This window comes from Bacillus rossius, chromosome 1 (assembly GCF_032445375.1).
Source record: "Bacillus rossius redtenbacheri isolate Brsri chromosome 1, Brsri_v3, whole genome shotgun sequence".
NCBI lineage: Eukaryota > Metazoa > Arthropoda > Insecta > Phasmatodea > Bacillidae > Bacillus > Bacillus rossius.
The window spans coordinates 102,515,300-102,530,827 of NC_086330.1; the positions used below are offsets into that span (position 1 = coordinate 102,515,300).

Below are 15,528 nucleotides of genomic sequence, written 5' to 3' on the forward strand. Positions count from 1 at the left end.
TAATCCTTTGTACTATAAGATGATCGTAGTTATGACATTTTAGTGATGTCATGTGCTTATAATAACTAGACTTAAAAATAAGTTTAAGAAATTTTTTTTATATTTATCCTTAATAATTTTTAGACTGTTATGACTTTACAAGTAAATGGGCTTTAAAAAAAGCTGAATTCAATATGGCGTATATTGGCATAGGTAATTTTATTTTTTTCAATAATGTCGTAAAGATTTAAGTGCAAACGTTTTTATGTCCAGTGTACTATGGTATCCTAGCAACGTTTTGTTATTTTGTGGCAAATAAACATCGATTTGGTTTATTGGTTACATCCTGCGAAAGTATTTTTGCTGAATGGAATATGTATTACTTTCCAGCGTGGTGAAAAAATTAAAATGAGAGCTGTACCTGCATGGGTTGATAAAGTGCATGACCGAGATAAACTTGAACAGTGGTTAGTTTTTCTTACAAAAGTATTCTTTTGACTATCATGAAGTATTTTTAGAATTTTGGGTACAATAAGGTAGTGGGAACAAGCTTCTGGGAACAAGGAGTAGATTAAATAGAGAGAACCGCTGTTTGTGTTTGGACAATTTTTTTATTTTATACGTAATACGTATAATTATGATTTTTACAACTAGGTGGACATCAAAGTTAAATTAAAATACTTATCTATATCAAATACATTTATTTCACATCGTACATTAAATATGCGGGTAAATAAGTAGTTGGGCGGTATTTGCGATAAAAAATGTTAAAAACCCGAAAATACTTTCATTAGATGCTCTTTAACTTCCTTTTTTCATTAAAAGCGGCGGAGGTAAGAAAATCCAAATACTTTAGGAGATATCCATTTTTTAAATTTCATCATAGGTAGTTCAGAGGTATTTGCGAAAAAAATGTTAAAAATCCGAAAATACCTTTATTATATGCTCTTCAACTTCCTCTTTTCATTAAAAGCGGCGGAGATAAGAAATTCCAAATACTTAAGGAGATGTTGAATATTTAAATTTCATCACAATACCAGTGCATTCATGTGGCGTTTAACATTGTTTCTTGTTTACGAGTATCTATTTTTTATTGGATAATGATGTCACGTGATTGATCGTGATAGGCCAGAAATCAAATGAACCAATACGTGATTATTTAGTTCATTTATTGTTTAAAACGGTGTTTAATTACCGCCTCCAACTTAGGTGAGTTATTAACGTTTCTAATTTTAAAGTCTTATTTGTTATTGTTGTGCAAGTAATAAGTAACAAAAAAATTTTACGTGAGTTGTTACTGTTCATACTTTGTCCCGGTTTGTTAGGTCAGGTCAGTTACATTATAAATACTTTAAAACTAAAGAACCATTGAAATTAATTCATATTTTTAATGTACGCTTAGTTTCAAAGTATTTATAATGTAACTGACCTGACCTAATCGACCATTTTCATTAATTAGGCATTTACAAACACATGGCAATAAAAAAATTGCTTCGGTCGAATGATTACACAGGTTTTGTATAGCAAAATAAGAACGGCGATATCTCCTAAAGTATTTGGAATTACTTATCTCCGCCGCTTTTAATGAAAAGAGGAAGTTAAAGAGCATCTAATAAAGGTATTTTCGGATTTTCAACATTTTTTTTCGCAAATACCGCTGAACTACATATGTTAAAATTTAAAAATTTGATATCTCCTAAAGTATTTGGAATTTCTTACCTCCGCCACTTTTAATGAAAAGAGGAAGTTGAAGAGCATCTAATAAAGGTATTTTCGGATTTTTAACATTTTTTTCCGAAAATACCACTCAACTACATATTTACCGGGGGAAGCAAACAAGGTAAAACATGTTTATGAACACAAGCCCAACCCTTCACTAACTTCTAGATTTGCTACAGTTTCTGTGGAGTACCAGTCATTGATGTTCCTACAGTGTTTGATGCAGTTGTCCATGGTGTATTGTGTGCTAATCTTTTTTATCTGCCCATAACTACATCATCCTTCAGCCGCAGTTATCTTCTTCATACATAGGCTACACACACACACTTTGGTCTACTTCTACAATTCAATCCTTCATGATTCCTGTAATTAATAAGTTAGTTCTCAATGCCTGAATAATCCAATTAATATTTTATCTGGTGTTTGTCAAACATCATTCATACATTGATACCCTTTCCAGTACCTTTATTCTAGTACCTATTTGTTCGTTTTCCTATCTACCTGTCAAATTTTAAGTGCCAGTAACACAAAAGCTTCAACTGTTTCCTTTGGAACAATAGTGGTCCGGTTCCACGGCTATAAAAGCAACATGCCATGTAATCATTCTAATTTTTTTACCTATAATTAGAGGATTATGTTAGAAATACATAATGTTATACACAACTTTGAAGTCTACTTACACTTTTTACCAGGGGCAGTCAACCTACACTCTGCAAGATATGCCTATTTTTATATTCATTTGTATACCTAGTGTTTATGACACAACTTTGTAGGCTATTCACTAATACTATATAAGGTATGCAAAGTTATGTATTAAAAAATAGCTCTGCAATTTGAATATTATAGATATTTATTTTAAATGTTAATTAAGTATGATTAATTTCGTACTTCCGTAGAAAATTGAATGATGCCCTCATGTCACACAATGAGCGTCTGCATCCTGGTAGTGTGTAGGGCAGGGGCAATTTCAAGAAAACTTTTTTGCTAGAAGGAGGAGGGGGGGGGGGGGGGGGGTAGCTTTACAGAGAAAAGAGTTCTCTTGCAAAACATGACATTAAATATGTCAGAAATTTGCCTTGGAATATAAACAAATTTACTAGCCTTATAGCCTTACTTATATAGTTTCATACAATTTTTGATGATATTAAAGTTTAACGCATGAATTTATCTATTCAATTAAACATATATATACATTCCAAATTAAAAATAAATATAACTCAGGCTCGGGAGGGACTATTGCCCCTACCATACCCTCCCTCTCTCCCTGGAGACATAATTTGCATAAGGCACCCAAACCACTCTATTTCCAGGCGAAAACGGTTACGTACAAGTAAATGTTAAACATGTTTGTTGATTGGCTGCAGTTGTGTAATGCAGTGAAGATTTGGTTGTGTGTGGGGATATGTTCCAGTATCTACAACCTGTGCTTCAACCCCGATGGCTCACAGCTGGTTGTGGCAGCAGGACAGAGGGTTTTGGTGTACGACGCCAGCGATGGCTCGCTCATACAGCCGCTCAAAGGTGTGTTCACTGTTCTGTTGGGCACCTGCCTACCACACCCTCAGGCCGCATTGCAGCTTATTACTCAAAATATCTGCACCTCGGAGCTAAACCAGCCAGTCATAAATTAATTTTTTTTATTGCAGATTATGTCTTTAAAGGTCTTTAAAAGTTGGTTTTCTTATGAACCATAACATCGTAACTCACTCAAAAAATTTCCTAACAAATAGATACATAGCAAGTTATAGGATCCTTAGTTCAAAGATTTAGTTGAGCCAGAAAAACGAAAGTCCAGTTACAATGACTTCTTACATCTGAAAAATATATATAAAAAAATGGTCCTGTTATCTGACGAAAAGATTAAGGAGATCTTTACTGCAAAACTAGTTTTTGTGAGGATCCTTTCAAAAGTGTTAATTTAAAGCTAAACCTACGCTTGCCCCAGATCCTTCCTCAACTCAGAATGACAATGAAGAGAATGAGCAATGGAAGATTCAGGAATATCATGACTTTCTTGCAGTTGGTTCCTCGAGGTAAAGACCGTATTTTGAACATCTCCCACACGGAGAGCTGAAAATTATCCTGAATGTTATTCGACAGAGCAGAAATAATTTGTTTGGTATCTGAATACAACTTCTTTGAAAATCTATTTTTAATGGGTTAATTTTTAAAATATGTTTTTAATGTCTATATGTATAACTGATTACAAATTTTAAAATTAAAAAAGAAAGTAAGTTAAATATTAGGTAATTGTGTTACTTTTTCTGTAACAATATTAATAAAGTAACATTTCTCAATTTTCAATACTCTTAGTTGTATTTATTGTATTATTTTTCTACTAAAACAGTCATGAGCTTAAACAGAATTTCATTTCTGTGGTGAAAAATGCAAAAGGGGGGGGGGGGGGGGGGGAGGATAAAACCACCTCTTGCTATTTGTTTTTAAATTCCTTTGGTTAGTGGTTATGATAGATTTTATTTTTGTAGTATTTTGGGGGAGGGAGATGTATATCCCTCCATCTCCCTCTGCATCTTCCCCTGAAAACAGTGTTTATCAAAATACTTATAGCGATAAATTATTATTTAAAATAAAAATTGTGTTATTGTTTTAGTTACTTTTTAATAATTTTTTTGTTGGCCACTTCCATTATTTATGTGTTTCGCCGAGTCCAGTTTTTTTTATAAAATAACACATTTGCTCTGAAAGAGAAGGATACAGTTTTATTTTACAAAAAAAAATTGTATACAAAAGTGCTACACAGCTAGTGAAAACCTTTTGAGAATTATCTCAGTTCAAGCAGATTTTCCACGTGAAAAATATCTGGTAAATAAACATTTGAACAATTCTAGCACTTGAACAATTTTTGTTCTTTTCAGGCCTCTACAAAATCTCTGAAATTTTAGGAGCCAGTGATAAAAATTTTATACCTTTGTTAGCAATTCTACTTATAGATTTAATTTAAACATTAAAGTACTAAATGAACCAAGGTTTATAGACACTTGGTACAATATCAGTAAGTAATTAGAGTTAACTTATTGTAAATTAAATATTTTCTCGGTTGATTGGACCGTCGTTTCTCTACAATTTTATGTAATAAAATTGTCTGATGTTTTCGAAACTGCTGTAGCAATATATTTGGCAGAAGTTAGTCACCAACAAAGAAGATTTAGGCACCATGGTGACCTGGCACCCGGGATTTGTAGAGATCTTTGTTAGGATTCCATTCCCAGTAGTTAAGAGACAAGATTACATGGTGAATTTCAATAAAATTAAATACCTAACACTGAAAAGCATGTTAATGCACCATATAATACCTAAATGCAAGTAATACACCATAAAGCACTGAAATGCAACTAAAATCATGAATCAGTGTTTTAGCAAAACTTCACTTAAATACAAATATTAAATTTTTCATATATTAAATTTAATGAATGTTATTTATCTCTATGCATTTTGTACTATAGTCTAAATGACACTGTTTTGGGGAAATTAGTATTAGTGAATATATTAGTGTAATATTTTTTGACAAACACACTAGATTTATGAGCGAATATATTTCCTGAAACTATCTTATAAATAAAACCATAAAATCTTAACCCTACCAATATTCATCAATACGAAACCTTATTGCTCCGGTTCCTATACCCTGTTATTAAATCCCAGACAGAATAAACCATGAGATCCTCGTAATTCACAAGCTGCTAGAGAGAGTGCAGCAAGGATCTTTCGGCTAGCTGACGTTGCAACCAGCCTGGGACGCTTCAGAGCCGTGCCACTATCTTGCTGGAACAGTACTGGCACAGAGAGTGTTTGCGGAGACAGATTGAAGGAAGTACACCTGGATAGCAAGGAAACTGCAAAATGCCATGGTGCCACTGTCCATCAACTGAAGTGTGGGTATGAAATTCTTTTATATATCAGCATCCACCACCCAAGTCATTTGAAGCTGGCTGAGAGATGTTCCAGTGCTGCTGTCTTGTTATTTGCACCATGGTTGCTGACTTTCTTAGCCATGTTCACTGTGCCACTTTTCCTCCCTGCACTGGCTAAAAGCCTGGCAACCAAGACACGTGATTGAGCCTACATGCAACTCTCCGGCTCTGGAAGACTGGTTGATATTTATCTTTGCTGTCTTCTAGAAATTTTTTAGTCTTAAGTAACCTAGTTTACGTCAGCAACACATGAAACATAATAGTTATTTTTCTTCTAATGACAGTTTTGTTTATTAAAGTTTGGCACAGCTACATAATACGTGCATGTAGGTTCTGGCACACATATGTCATTTTATTTTTGCTTTAGATATTAATTTATGTTTAAATCTATACTGTGTGTAAGTTCCTCATAATTTATTTGTTTTTAGTTGCGCCCATTGATGTTGCATATTTAAAGTTTTAAGACACAACAAAGTTGTACCAATGTGTTCACCAGGTCACAAGGATACGGTGTATTGCGTTTCGTATGCCAAAGATGGGAAACGTTTTGCGTCGGGGAGTGCCGACAAAACTGTCATCATCTGGACATCTAGACTCGAGGGAGTCCTCAAATATTCGTAAGTCAGCTGACTTCTTCGTGAGGGATTAATTCTTTTGTTTTTTATTTTAAGTTTATCACATTCAGTTGAGCTTTATTTTTGTGTGTACAAGTTTGCACCTTCCATAAAGATACAAAAATACAATGACAACAAATTAAATTATCAAATAAATTATATTTCTATTCTTCTAATCTAGGTAATTTTTATTCTAATCTTCCATTGAATGATTATTGTTTTGTGCCCTTGTGCAGTGGATTTTACTTATTGTGATTTAGTGTGAAGATAATATATGACCCACAATAACATATTCCAGATAGGCAAACACTCCTGTAAAATATTTTTGTACCAACTTAGTTTATGCTCATGTAACACAACAATGTAGTTTCTAAAATAAATGTTGATCATCAAAAAAACTGTATTAAAATTTAAATCCAAACATTTAGCTACTTGTTACTACAGTTTGTCCAATTTTGCCTGAAGTCTATCTTATACGTATTTCTTCCCGGAAGTGTCATCACAAGGGCGGTTCAAACTGGAGTGAAGTATGCAGGTATGCAATAAAATGAATATGTGTACTTCTTGCGTACTTCCTAATGAAGAAAGATTTTTTTTTTGAAAAAGCATTTTGTAGGTTCTTTATGATAAAAAATTTGCAGTAATTTTATTATTTATTTTTATTATTTTATTTATTTTTATTATTTGAGTGCCTGCCAACAGTAATGGCCTTTAAAAGGTACACATTTAACAAATATTCCATAAGTTAAAAAATAATTAACACACAATAGTACACAGAGACAGTCACAAAAAAAGACAATACAGACATAAGACATGATAAAACAAACATATGACAACTAGACAATAAAAGGTAATAAACAAAGGAAACCAAAAGATTAATATTATAAATTTTAAATTAATTTTTACTAATGAAATAACAGATAAAAAAGTTCTTAACAAAGAAAACAGAAAGATTAACATTATCAATTTTAAATTAATTTTAATTGAAATAATGATAAGCTTAGTAAGATATTAACATTAAAAAATTATATTAACCGCATAAAAATTAGGAGCTCAAATGTCTTTCATTGAGATTTTCGACTTTAGAAATGGGTCCGTCCAAATCTTTTAAACAATCATTGAAATTATCTGGCCAACATTTGGACAGCTCATTTTTTAATGTGATATGTCCGAAAAAATTGTGATGTTCTATGTTTGAAAGTAGGGATGCTAAGCCCATTTTATGTAGTACTTCACTGCTGTGATAAACGTTTGTGAAGCAATTTATTACATAAAAGAATCTGCCACTTTTCTCCTGAACTAACTGCAATGAATGCAGGTTGAGGGTTTCTAGGTTAGGTCATAATTAAATTTCCCTGGATTATCATTTACTAAATATTTGTTAAAAATATATTTGAACATTTTTTTTTTCAAGTCTATTTGAATCAGTTGTAGTTATTTAGTTCCAGATGACAGAGCCGTACTCTAATCTAGATCTTACTAAATTGAAATAAAGATTAAGCACAGAATCAGGACAGGTAGCCAAATAAGTTAAATATTTTAAAGATCCAAAAATTTTTTTTGTGCTTGCAGTTAAATTGTCAACATGGTGATGAAAATAAAATTTTGAATCTAAAAGAATACCCAGATCACGCATACATTGAGTTCTCTATGTCATGTTGTTTATTACATAATTAAAAATTTCGGAATAAGCCTTCCGAGAATATGTTATAACTTTATTTTTATTTACATTTAGTTTTATTCTATTAGTTTGACACCATTTAGTTCTATTATTTGTATCTTCTTGCAACAATATGCAATCACTTGGTATTCTAATGGTAGTATACATTTTTAGATCATCAGCATAGAGGAGAGCTCGGGTTTGCTTGACTACATCAGCTATGTCATTTATAAAAATTACAAATAAAAAGGTGATAGTTCCACGCTGAGGCACTCCTGATGGTGCATTCAAACTGTGAAGGATCTTTCATTTAATAGATAGCCACAAAACCAATTAGTGTAACAAGCATTGAAACCATAACTAGTTGATTTATCTACAATTAGAGAATGATTGCATATATCAAATGCTTTACTTAAGTCAAAATATATAGCATCCACCTGCTTACAAGATAAAATTTCACCATACATATAGTTAAAAAATGCAAATAAATTTGTAATAGTAGTTTTACCTGGTACAAAACCATGGTGATAGTCCGATAATAAATTGAATGTATAAAAAAGAAATATGTATATGTACATTTTTTTGTAAATCTTTAGAAAAAACAAAAAAAAAAATAGTGAGATTGGTCTATAGTTTGTAACTAATTGTTTATCACCTTGTCGTTCTAGGGACTTAAGGGAACGTAACTAATGGAATGTCGGAGTGGGCGCCACCATGTGATATTGGCACTTGGACCCGGCAGAGACTCCCTTCAGGGCGTGACGTGACCCGTGTAGGACTAGGCCCGGTTCCCTTAGCAAACGATATCGTGCCAGTGGGCTCTTAAGGCGTCCCACACGCCTCGTGGTTCAGGAGCAGGAACACGTGGTCACTCGACTAAATACTCACAGGCTCGTCGCACTCCTTTTATTGTGGTAACGTTACAAACAAGTCTCCAGTTGCGTTACGTCTACATTACTACATTAAAACTGTTAAAAACGCCAACGGCGGGAAAGAATCGGTTTACAGGCTGACCAGGTCACCTCGTGGCCTGGCATCGTGAGTCTAAGACACGGTTCGTGTTTAAACGTTCGAAATGAACTTAAATATTTATTGAAACGAGTCGACCACCCGGAGTAGGCCTTGCAGATACAAAAAGGTTTTAGAAATTATAAAAAGTCCGGCGGATGCTAAGAGATCAGTTGAATATAAAAAGCGAAGTTGCGAGGTGCTCACCAAGCATCCTACCCCGGGTGACGAACGGAAGCGACTGAAGAGGCCAGGGCAGCATGGTGGCCGGAAAGCGCTGGATTTACCGTTAGTCTCTCCTGTTATTCATTACTACATATTTAACTAAAACAAACACACTAAAATGTTTATAGTAAAATTATACCAAGGCTTCCTTTAATTATTATGTTAAGTATTAATTATTTTAATTACGATTATGGTCCAAACTGGGTCGCGGGTAGTTCCATTGCCTGCCGCGTGGGGCGCTGCACTGTCCTTACCAACTAGCACTGCAAACATAATCCTTGGGGAATATTATTTAAAGAAAAGACATGTAGCAATTACGTAAACCTTAAGATTAAATAAGAAAACAAAAGGGGTCGTGCCACAGACTACTCTCACCTCTGGTCGGCAGCCTCACACGCACACACACACACACCTGCACACGGGGCGGGAGGGTGGTGGGAGGAGAGGGGTGACAACGGCGTGAGGCACATCGGGCTTAGGGAGGGCGTAGCCCCGGTCAACGTCAACCTTTTTTTAAGTATTGACACTACAACAGTTTGTTTCCATAATTTTGGATGGACTCCAGAAGACAGACTTTTATTAAAAATGTGAGTTAAAACATGCGCTAAAATCTCCTTGCAGCCCTTAATAATAAAGTTGGGAATACCATCTAATACTGTTTATTTAGTTGGCTTTAGACATTTAATTGCCCAAAAGACCTGGCTGATGGTAATGACAGGTGGCATTAAGTTAGTTTCATATCTATGCATTTGTGGTTGCAGGTGTATATCATGTAGCTGATCATAAACTTCAGCAAAGTGTTTACCAAAGGAATTGGCTACAACAGCGGAATAGTTTAATACTACATTATCTTCGATAACTTCAGGAGACTGTTTATAACCTTCCTTCATTATTTTATCATAGTTACATATTTCAGAAGGGGACGATTTTATTTTGTCATTTATATTTTCAATCCATTTGTTTTTATCTGATTTCATTTTTATTTTTACTTGTCACTGAAAGTATGAAAACCTCTCGTAATGATATTCATTTTTTTTTATACTGCCTAAAGAAGTGTTCTTTGCATTTCAAAAGATAAATAAGCTTCTTTGAAAACAAATGTGGGTATTTAGTTTTGGGCTTTGTTGGGAGAGGAATATATTGTTCCACTACCTTTATTATATTATTTGTTAACAATTCAAACATTTCATTTACATCATTCTTGTGGTAAATAGTATCCCAATTCAATTTTAATAAATCCATGTAGAATGAAAGGAAATCACCTTTACTATAGTTCCTGAAGCTGAAATGATAATTAGGGTTATTATCGTAACCTTGTGTAGAATAAGTTTTAATGACAGTGTGAAGAGTGGGATGGGACATATCTTCCTTAACAAAAGGATCAGGATATTTTCCAATACATATAACATTCATGTTTGAAAATACTAGTTCAAGCATATTATTAATTATTAAAGTATTGTTATGTTGTTCTAACCCAAGCATGTTATTTCAAGTAAAAACTGTCCTTTAATTTTGTTGTAGTAATGACTTACATTTTGTGTATGACTGTACTTCCAATCAGTACCTGGCTCGTTAAAATCACCAGTAAGAATAATAGGATAAGGATATCTGATAAGATTGGCTCCCAAGAAAGGAAAAATAATTTCATAAGTAATTAACAGAGAAATATGGGATTATATAAATATGTATTGCCAACTAGAAATTTTTTGTGATGCCCAATATCAATTTCTACCCAAACAGCATCAACTTCAGGAATATTAAAATCCATTTTACAAGAAACATTTGAGAAACTAAATTTGTCAACAGCTATTAATGCTCCTCCCCCCACGTTTCATTGTGGTAACATCGTAATTACGATCCTTACAGAAAATATTATAGCTATCATTAGAATAATGTGAGTTTATTGAATATTTGTTTAACCATATTTCTGTTAAACAATTAATGGATTTATTTTCATAAAATTCACTGGATTTTTTTCTTAAACTTCTAAAATTTTGATGATATAAATGCCAGGTATCACTTTTCTGCTTTCCTATTACTTAGTCCTAATTTCCAGCACCTACAGCCACCTCATTAGTTGATCCTCGAAAAGATCTTCAGGAGTATTTGGTCTTCCAGATCCAGATGGCTTGGGGTTGGCACTTTGAGAAGAACTCAAGGGTAACACATTATCGCCCTGCTTGTCAGGGTTATTACTTGATGCAAAGAATTGTTCGTTTTGGAGAAGTTCGTAGAAAGGCCAAAATAGTGTGTTGAAAATATTATCATGATCAGATTCAGCAACTGTGATATAAAATAAAGAGTAACTGTCATAACAGGTTTTCAGTTTGACCACTTTAAAACTGGTCACTTTAAGTTCCGTGTTGATGTATGACACAATGTCATTCTCTTGGACACCTGTTGCAAAACGGGAAATGAAATTTTTTTTTTTTTGTGTGGGGCCTGATAGGTTTGAATACTGTTTTGAGCTGCACATTGTTTCGGACACCAAGTTGAAATTATTTCTGGGCGACTCCCTGTTTGGAAGTTGCTGACCCAGATTCCCCAGGTGGTTTTCTGCAACTGTGCACTTCAACGAAGCCTTCAGCATCAGCAGCTGACTGCGACGCAATGTGCTGCAGAGGAAGGCTGCCTCATAGCGTTTCCACTTTTTACTCTAATGACGGCATTCACCACTTGCTAGTTACCGTTATTTTTCCCTGCAATGTGACTATATTTTGTGTGCGCTTTGCGCCATGCAGATAACACACTTTTAAACATTGCCCGCAACACCGTGTTTTCTTGACTAGGTTCATTAAGAAGTAAATTTTTTTCACACAATGCATTAAGCAAGGTCTCAACGCCCTTATCTGACCTGTTAGGTGACTGCTGTGTCAATTTTATCTGTTGGCGGCTCCATGGTGGAAAGATTAACTTGCCAAGATGTATTATCCTGAGAGGTCTTCGAGTTGGATTTCTCAGAGGATTTTTTGTCATGTTTCGTAGAAGAAAAATTGAACATGTCACTTTCTTGGTTACAAGTTTCACACATATAGGACTCACCCTTTTCTACACCAAGTCGGGTCGCGCACTTCATATGAAGACGTGTGCTGCAGCCCGCACATTTTAAAAACTCTTGCCTTCCACGAAAAGGCTTTTCACACACCAAACAAATGTCAACACTAGGGAGCATAAGATACCCCTTCACAGTATAGTTAAAAAAAATGCACATAAAAACAAATTAAGACCGATACAATTGAGTGGCAGCCTGGAGCAGGTGTGTAGATATCCTTCTATGAGCCCCACACCACAACTAACCACGAGCGCCACACCGTGACTTATAATAAAATAATGTTAAATTTATATTTTACTGGAATTTACAAAATGAATTATATATATATATATATATATATATATATATATATATATATTTATTTATTTATTTATTTATTTATTTTAAAATGTTTGTAAAGAGGTTTCACCATGTACTGATTGTAAATTAAGAAACAAATGTAGAATTTTAAATTGTTTTGCGGTAAATTTTATTGTCAGTAAATGAGCGTCCAAAATTAATAATTTCAGCTAAACCTTTTTACATGCTTTATATTAGCTTCACCTGTATGTTTGTCTGTCCGTCTGTAACTCTTTCGACTAAGAGTGAGTGGCTCATCACTGTAAAATGTCCCACCAATTTCATTACGTTCGTTAGCCGAGCGGTCTAATGCGCGCGACTTCTTTGACGTCAGCTTTCGGACACAGCAATCGTGGGTTCTACTCCCGGCCACGCCGAAAAAAAAAATGTTTTTTTTTTTTTTTTTTTTTTGTAAATTCTAAGATTATATCTATACATCTAACTGTAAATGATTCGGAGAGACTTTACCATTTCTTTGTGACGTTGCAACTCCAAATAGTTATCTCAGATGGTAATAGGTAGTGTCGGTAACTCATTTCCCTATGATAATTATACATAAATATAGTTTAAAAAACTAAAAAAACATGCTTTTAAAGAATATCAAACTAAAAAGTTAAAAATAAATATAGTTTAAAAAACTAAAGAATCATGCTTTTAAAGATTATCAAACTAAAAAGTTAAAAATAATTTTAAAATTTAATTTATGACAATAGTATATAAGCAATACTAGTATAAATGAGAAAAAAGCATGGGGCGCTTAATATACAAAAAATATGGCACAAAGCGCCTCAAGCTTTTTTCTCATTTATACTAGTATTGCTTATATACTATTGTCATAAATTAAATTTTAAAATTATTTTTAACTTTTTAGTTTGATAATCTTTAAAAGCATGTTTCTTTAGTTTTTTAAACTATATTTATTGTTGGAATGAAATTTATTAGTTGAAAAACATTTATGTGAGGCAATCTCTTTGGCTGACTAATATCGTTTGTAGAGACATAAAATTATACATGTCTGAACTGCTCTAGTAGGTACACCACAGGTGTAAGTAAAGTATGTGGGGTCGCAAGTAAATAATAGTGGTCTTGAATTTGGACATGGCGTTAGTGCCAAGTAAAGCTCACTAAAATTATATGAAATGTGTCAACATATTAGCTTTGAATTTTAAATTCACTAAATGTGGTTACGAAATCTGCCAAAATTCAGTTAGAACATATGACAGTGATAAAATTTGTGTTACTGGCTATAAATAAAATAAAACACATGTATAGGTCTACTAATGGCCGAATAAATGCTATTGAAAGAAAATTATTTACACAAGTGCATTTTTAAATTTTTAACTGAAGATGCAATGGTAATAAGTTAAAGTTGCTACTCACATAAGTACTTATTTAGCCTATTTAAATAAGAGAAGAAGGAAAATAGTCGCTAATGTGATGATCTTAAGAAAAAAAAATTGGCCAAACATCTCACCGCTTGCTAATCATTGTTTAATAAATCTACTGCATTGGCAGTGCCAGGCAACGGGCGGTGGTGTTGCAGTCACGGTGACGCTCTGCAGTGCCTGGCCTACAACCCCGTGTCGCACCACCTGGCCAGCTGCTCCCTCAGTGACTTTGCCTTCTGGTCTGCCGAGCAGAAGGCAGTCCAGAAGCACAAGTCCGGGGCGCGCATCAACGCCTGCGCCTGGACCAACGACGGCCAGTACCTTGCCCTGGGTCTGGGCAGCGGCTGCGTGTCCATCAGGAACAAGGTCCTCTCCAACTATCCCTGGTGGTTGTCGGGGGTTTATTAATACCAGCATGCCACCATATGGATGTCATGTGAACCCGCGCCGGCCATGATGTGCCTGTGTTTTGTAAACAAGACCCTCTCAATACGTCCAACCGGGCCCGCTACTTAGTGACACAGAAAGAGGTTTACCAGTGGGCTCTTTAGGTGTCCCACACGCCCCTATGTCGTCAAACACGTGTACATTCCAGAAGATACACTGAGTTAACTGGTGAGATTTAATTGAAATAAATGGTAAAATATATTTTTGAATGTGCATAGTATGGCACCGTCCTTATTGTTCTAAGTCCTGGAAGAGAAACACATACACTTGGGGTGGTAAATTAAAATTACAATATTAACTATAATTTATTGTAGTTAATAGTTAAACATTAAATAAATGTGGCACTGGCTCTACATAATTAATAAAAAACACAGATGCACATATTGGTGGGAGCTTTAATTACTGGGAGGGGGGGGAGTTCGACTGTTGACGGGTCACATCAGGTTCGTAAAAGGAACATAGACTCTGGTTGACATCAAGTTACAGTTCCCAATTACATTTACAGGTGTTTCATACGGCACGTTTGGACAACAATCATGTAGGACTATCTAAAGTCGATATAGTGTAACCTATCTTGAGGCCAAACGAAATTTAACCAAATGCAGCACAAGTGTCAACTAATAGAAATATCACTAATGAACTCCCTCTTGGATAGTTACGGGGAAAAATACCTTGTCGAAATGCGCAGTCCTTAGACATATGAAAAGAATCACAAAAGACAAAAGGAATGTCACTGTCAAAATATTGCCAGCAAAAATATTGAAAGGACAAATCATCAGATTCGGTTCTGGATGTTTATCAAACACATTAAATATGCATGCTTCCTCAACCACAACACTGCTCAAGAGTATTTACAGCAGTTATGCACAGCAAAAATATTAAACAGCTTAAATACATAATACATGAAATTATTGTTCAATTACGGGGCAGCAAAAGAAATTAGCATATTTATCTTTATATATGTTAAAACAAAATATTTTCAATGAGTCGCGGCAAAGTCTCTTACTACGTCCGCAATGACTCTACAAAAAAACTTCTTTGAAGGTTAAAGTCAAAAATATTAAACTGCAAAGGTATCAGTATTTTTTTTTATAACCTCAATGTTCACACAAATGGTTTTGGTGAAACTCATCAAGAACTACTACTGTGGTCCCACTGTTGGTAG

At 34.3% G+C, this 15,528-nt stretch overlaps 1 protein-coding gene across 2 annotated transcripts in view; it reads left to right on the forward strand.

Annotated features, from left to right (window-relative positions):
* The first annotated feature begins 277 nt into the window (after positions 1–277).
* The window catches only part of LOC134540978 (intraflagellar transport protein 122 homolog), a 90,412-nt gene continuing 75,161 nt past the window's right edge, over positions 278–15,528 (forward strand). Inside the window, exons 1-4 of one of the 2 annotated variants that reach the window (XM_063384092.1) lie at positions 278–446; positions 3,110–3,219; positions 6,127–6,247; positions 14,072–14,282. In XM_063384092.1, the coding sequence (XP_063240162.1) occupies positions 388–446; positions 3,110–3,219; positions 6,127–6,247; positions 14,072–14,282 (501 nt within the window). In that variant the 5' untranslated portion in view covers positions 278–387. The remainder of the gene's footprint in view (positions 447–3,109; positions 3,220–6,126; positions 6,248–14,071; positions 14,283–15,528) is intronic. The other variant, XM_063384084.1, reaches the window with a different exon arrangement.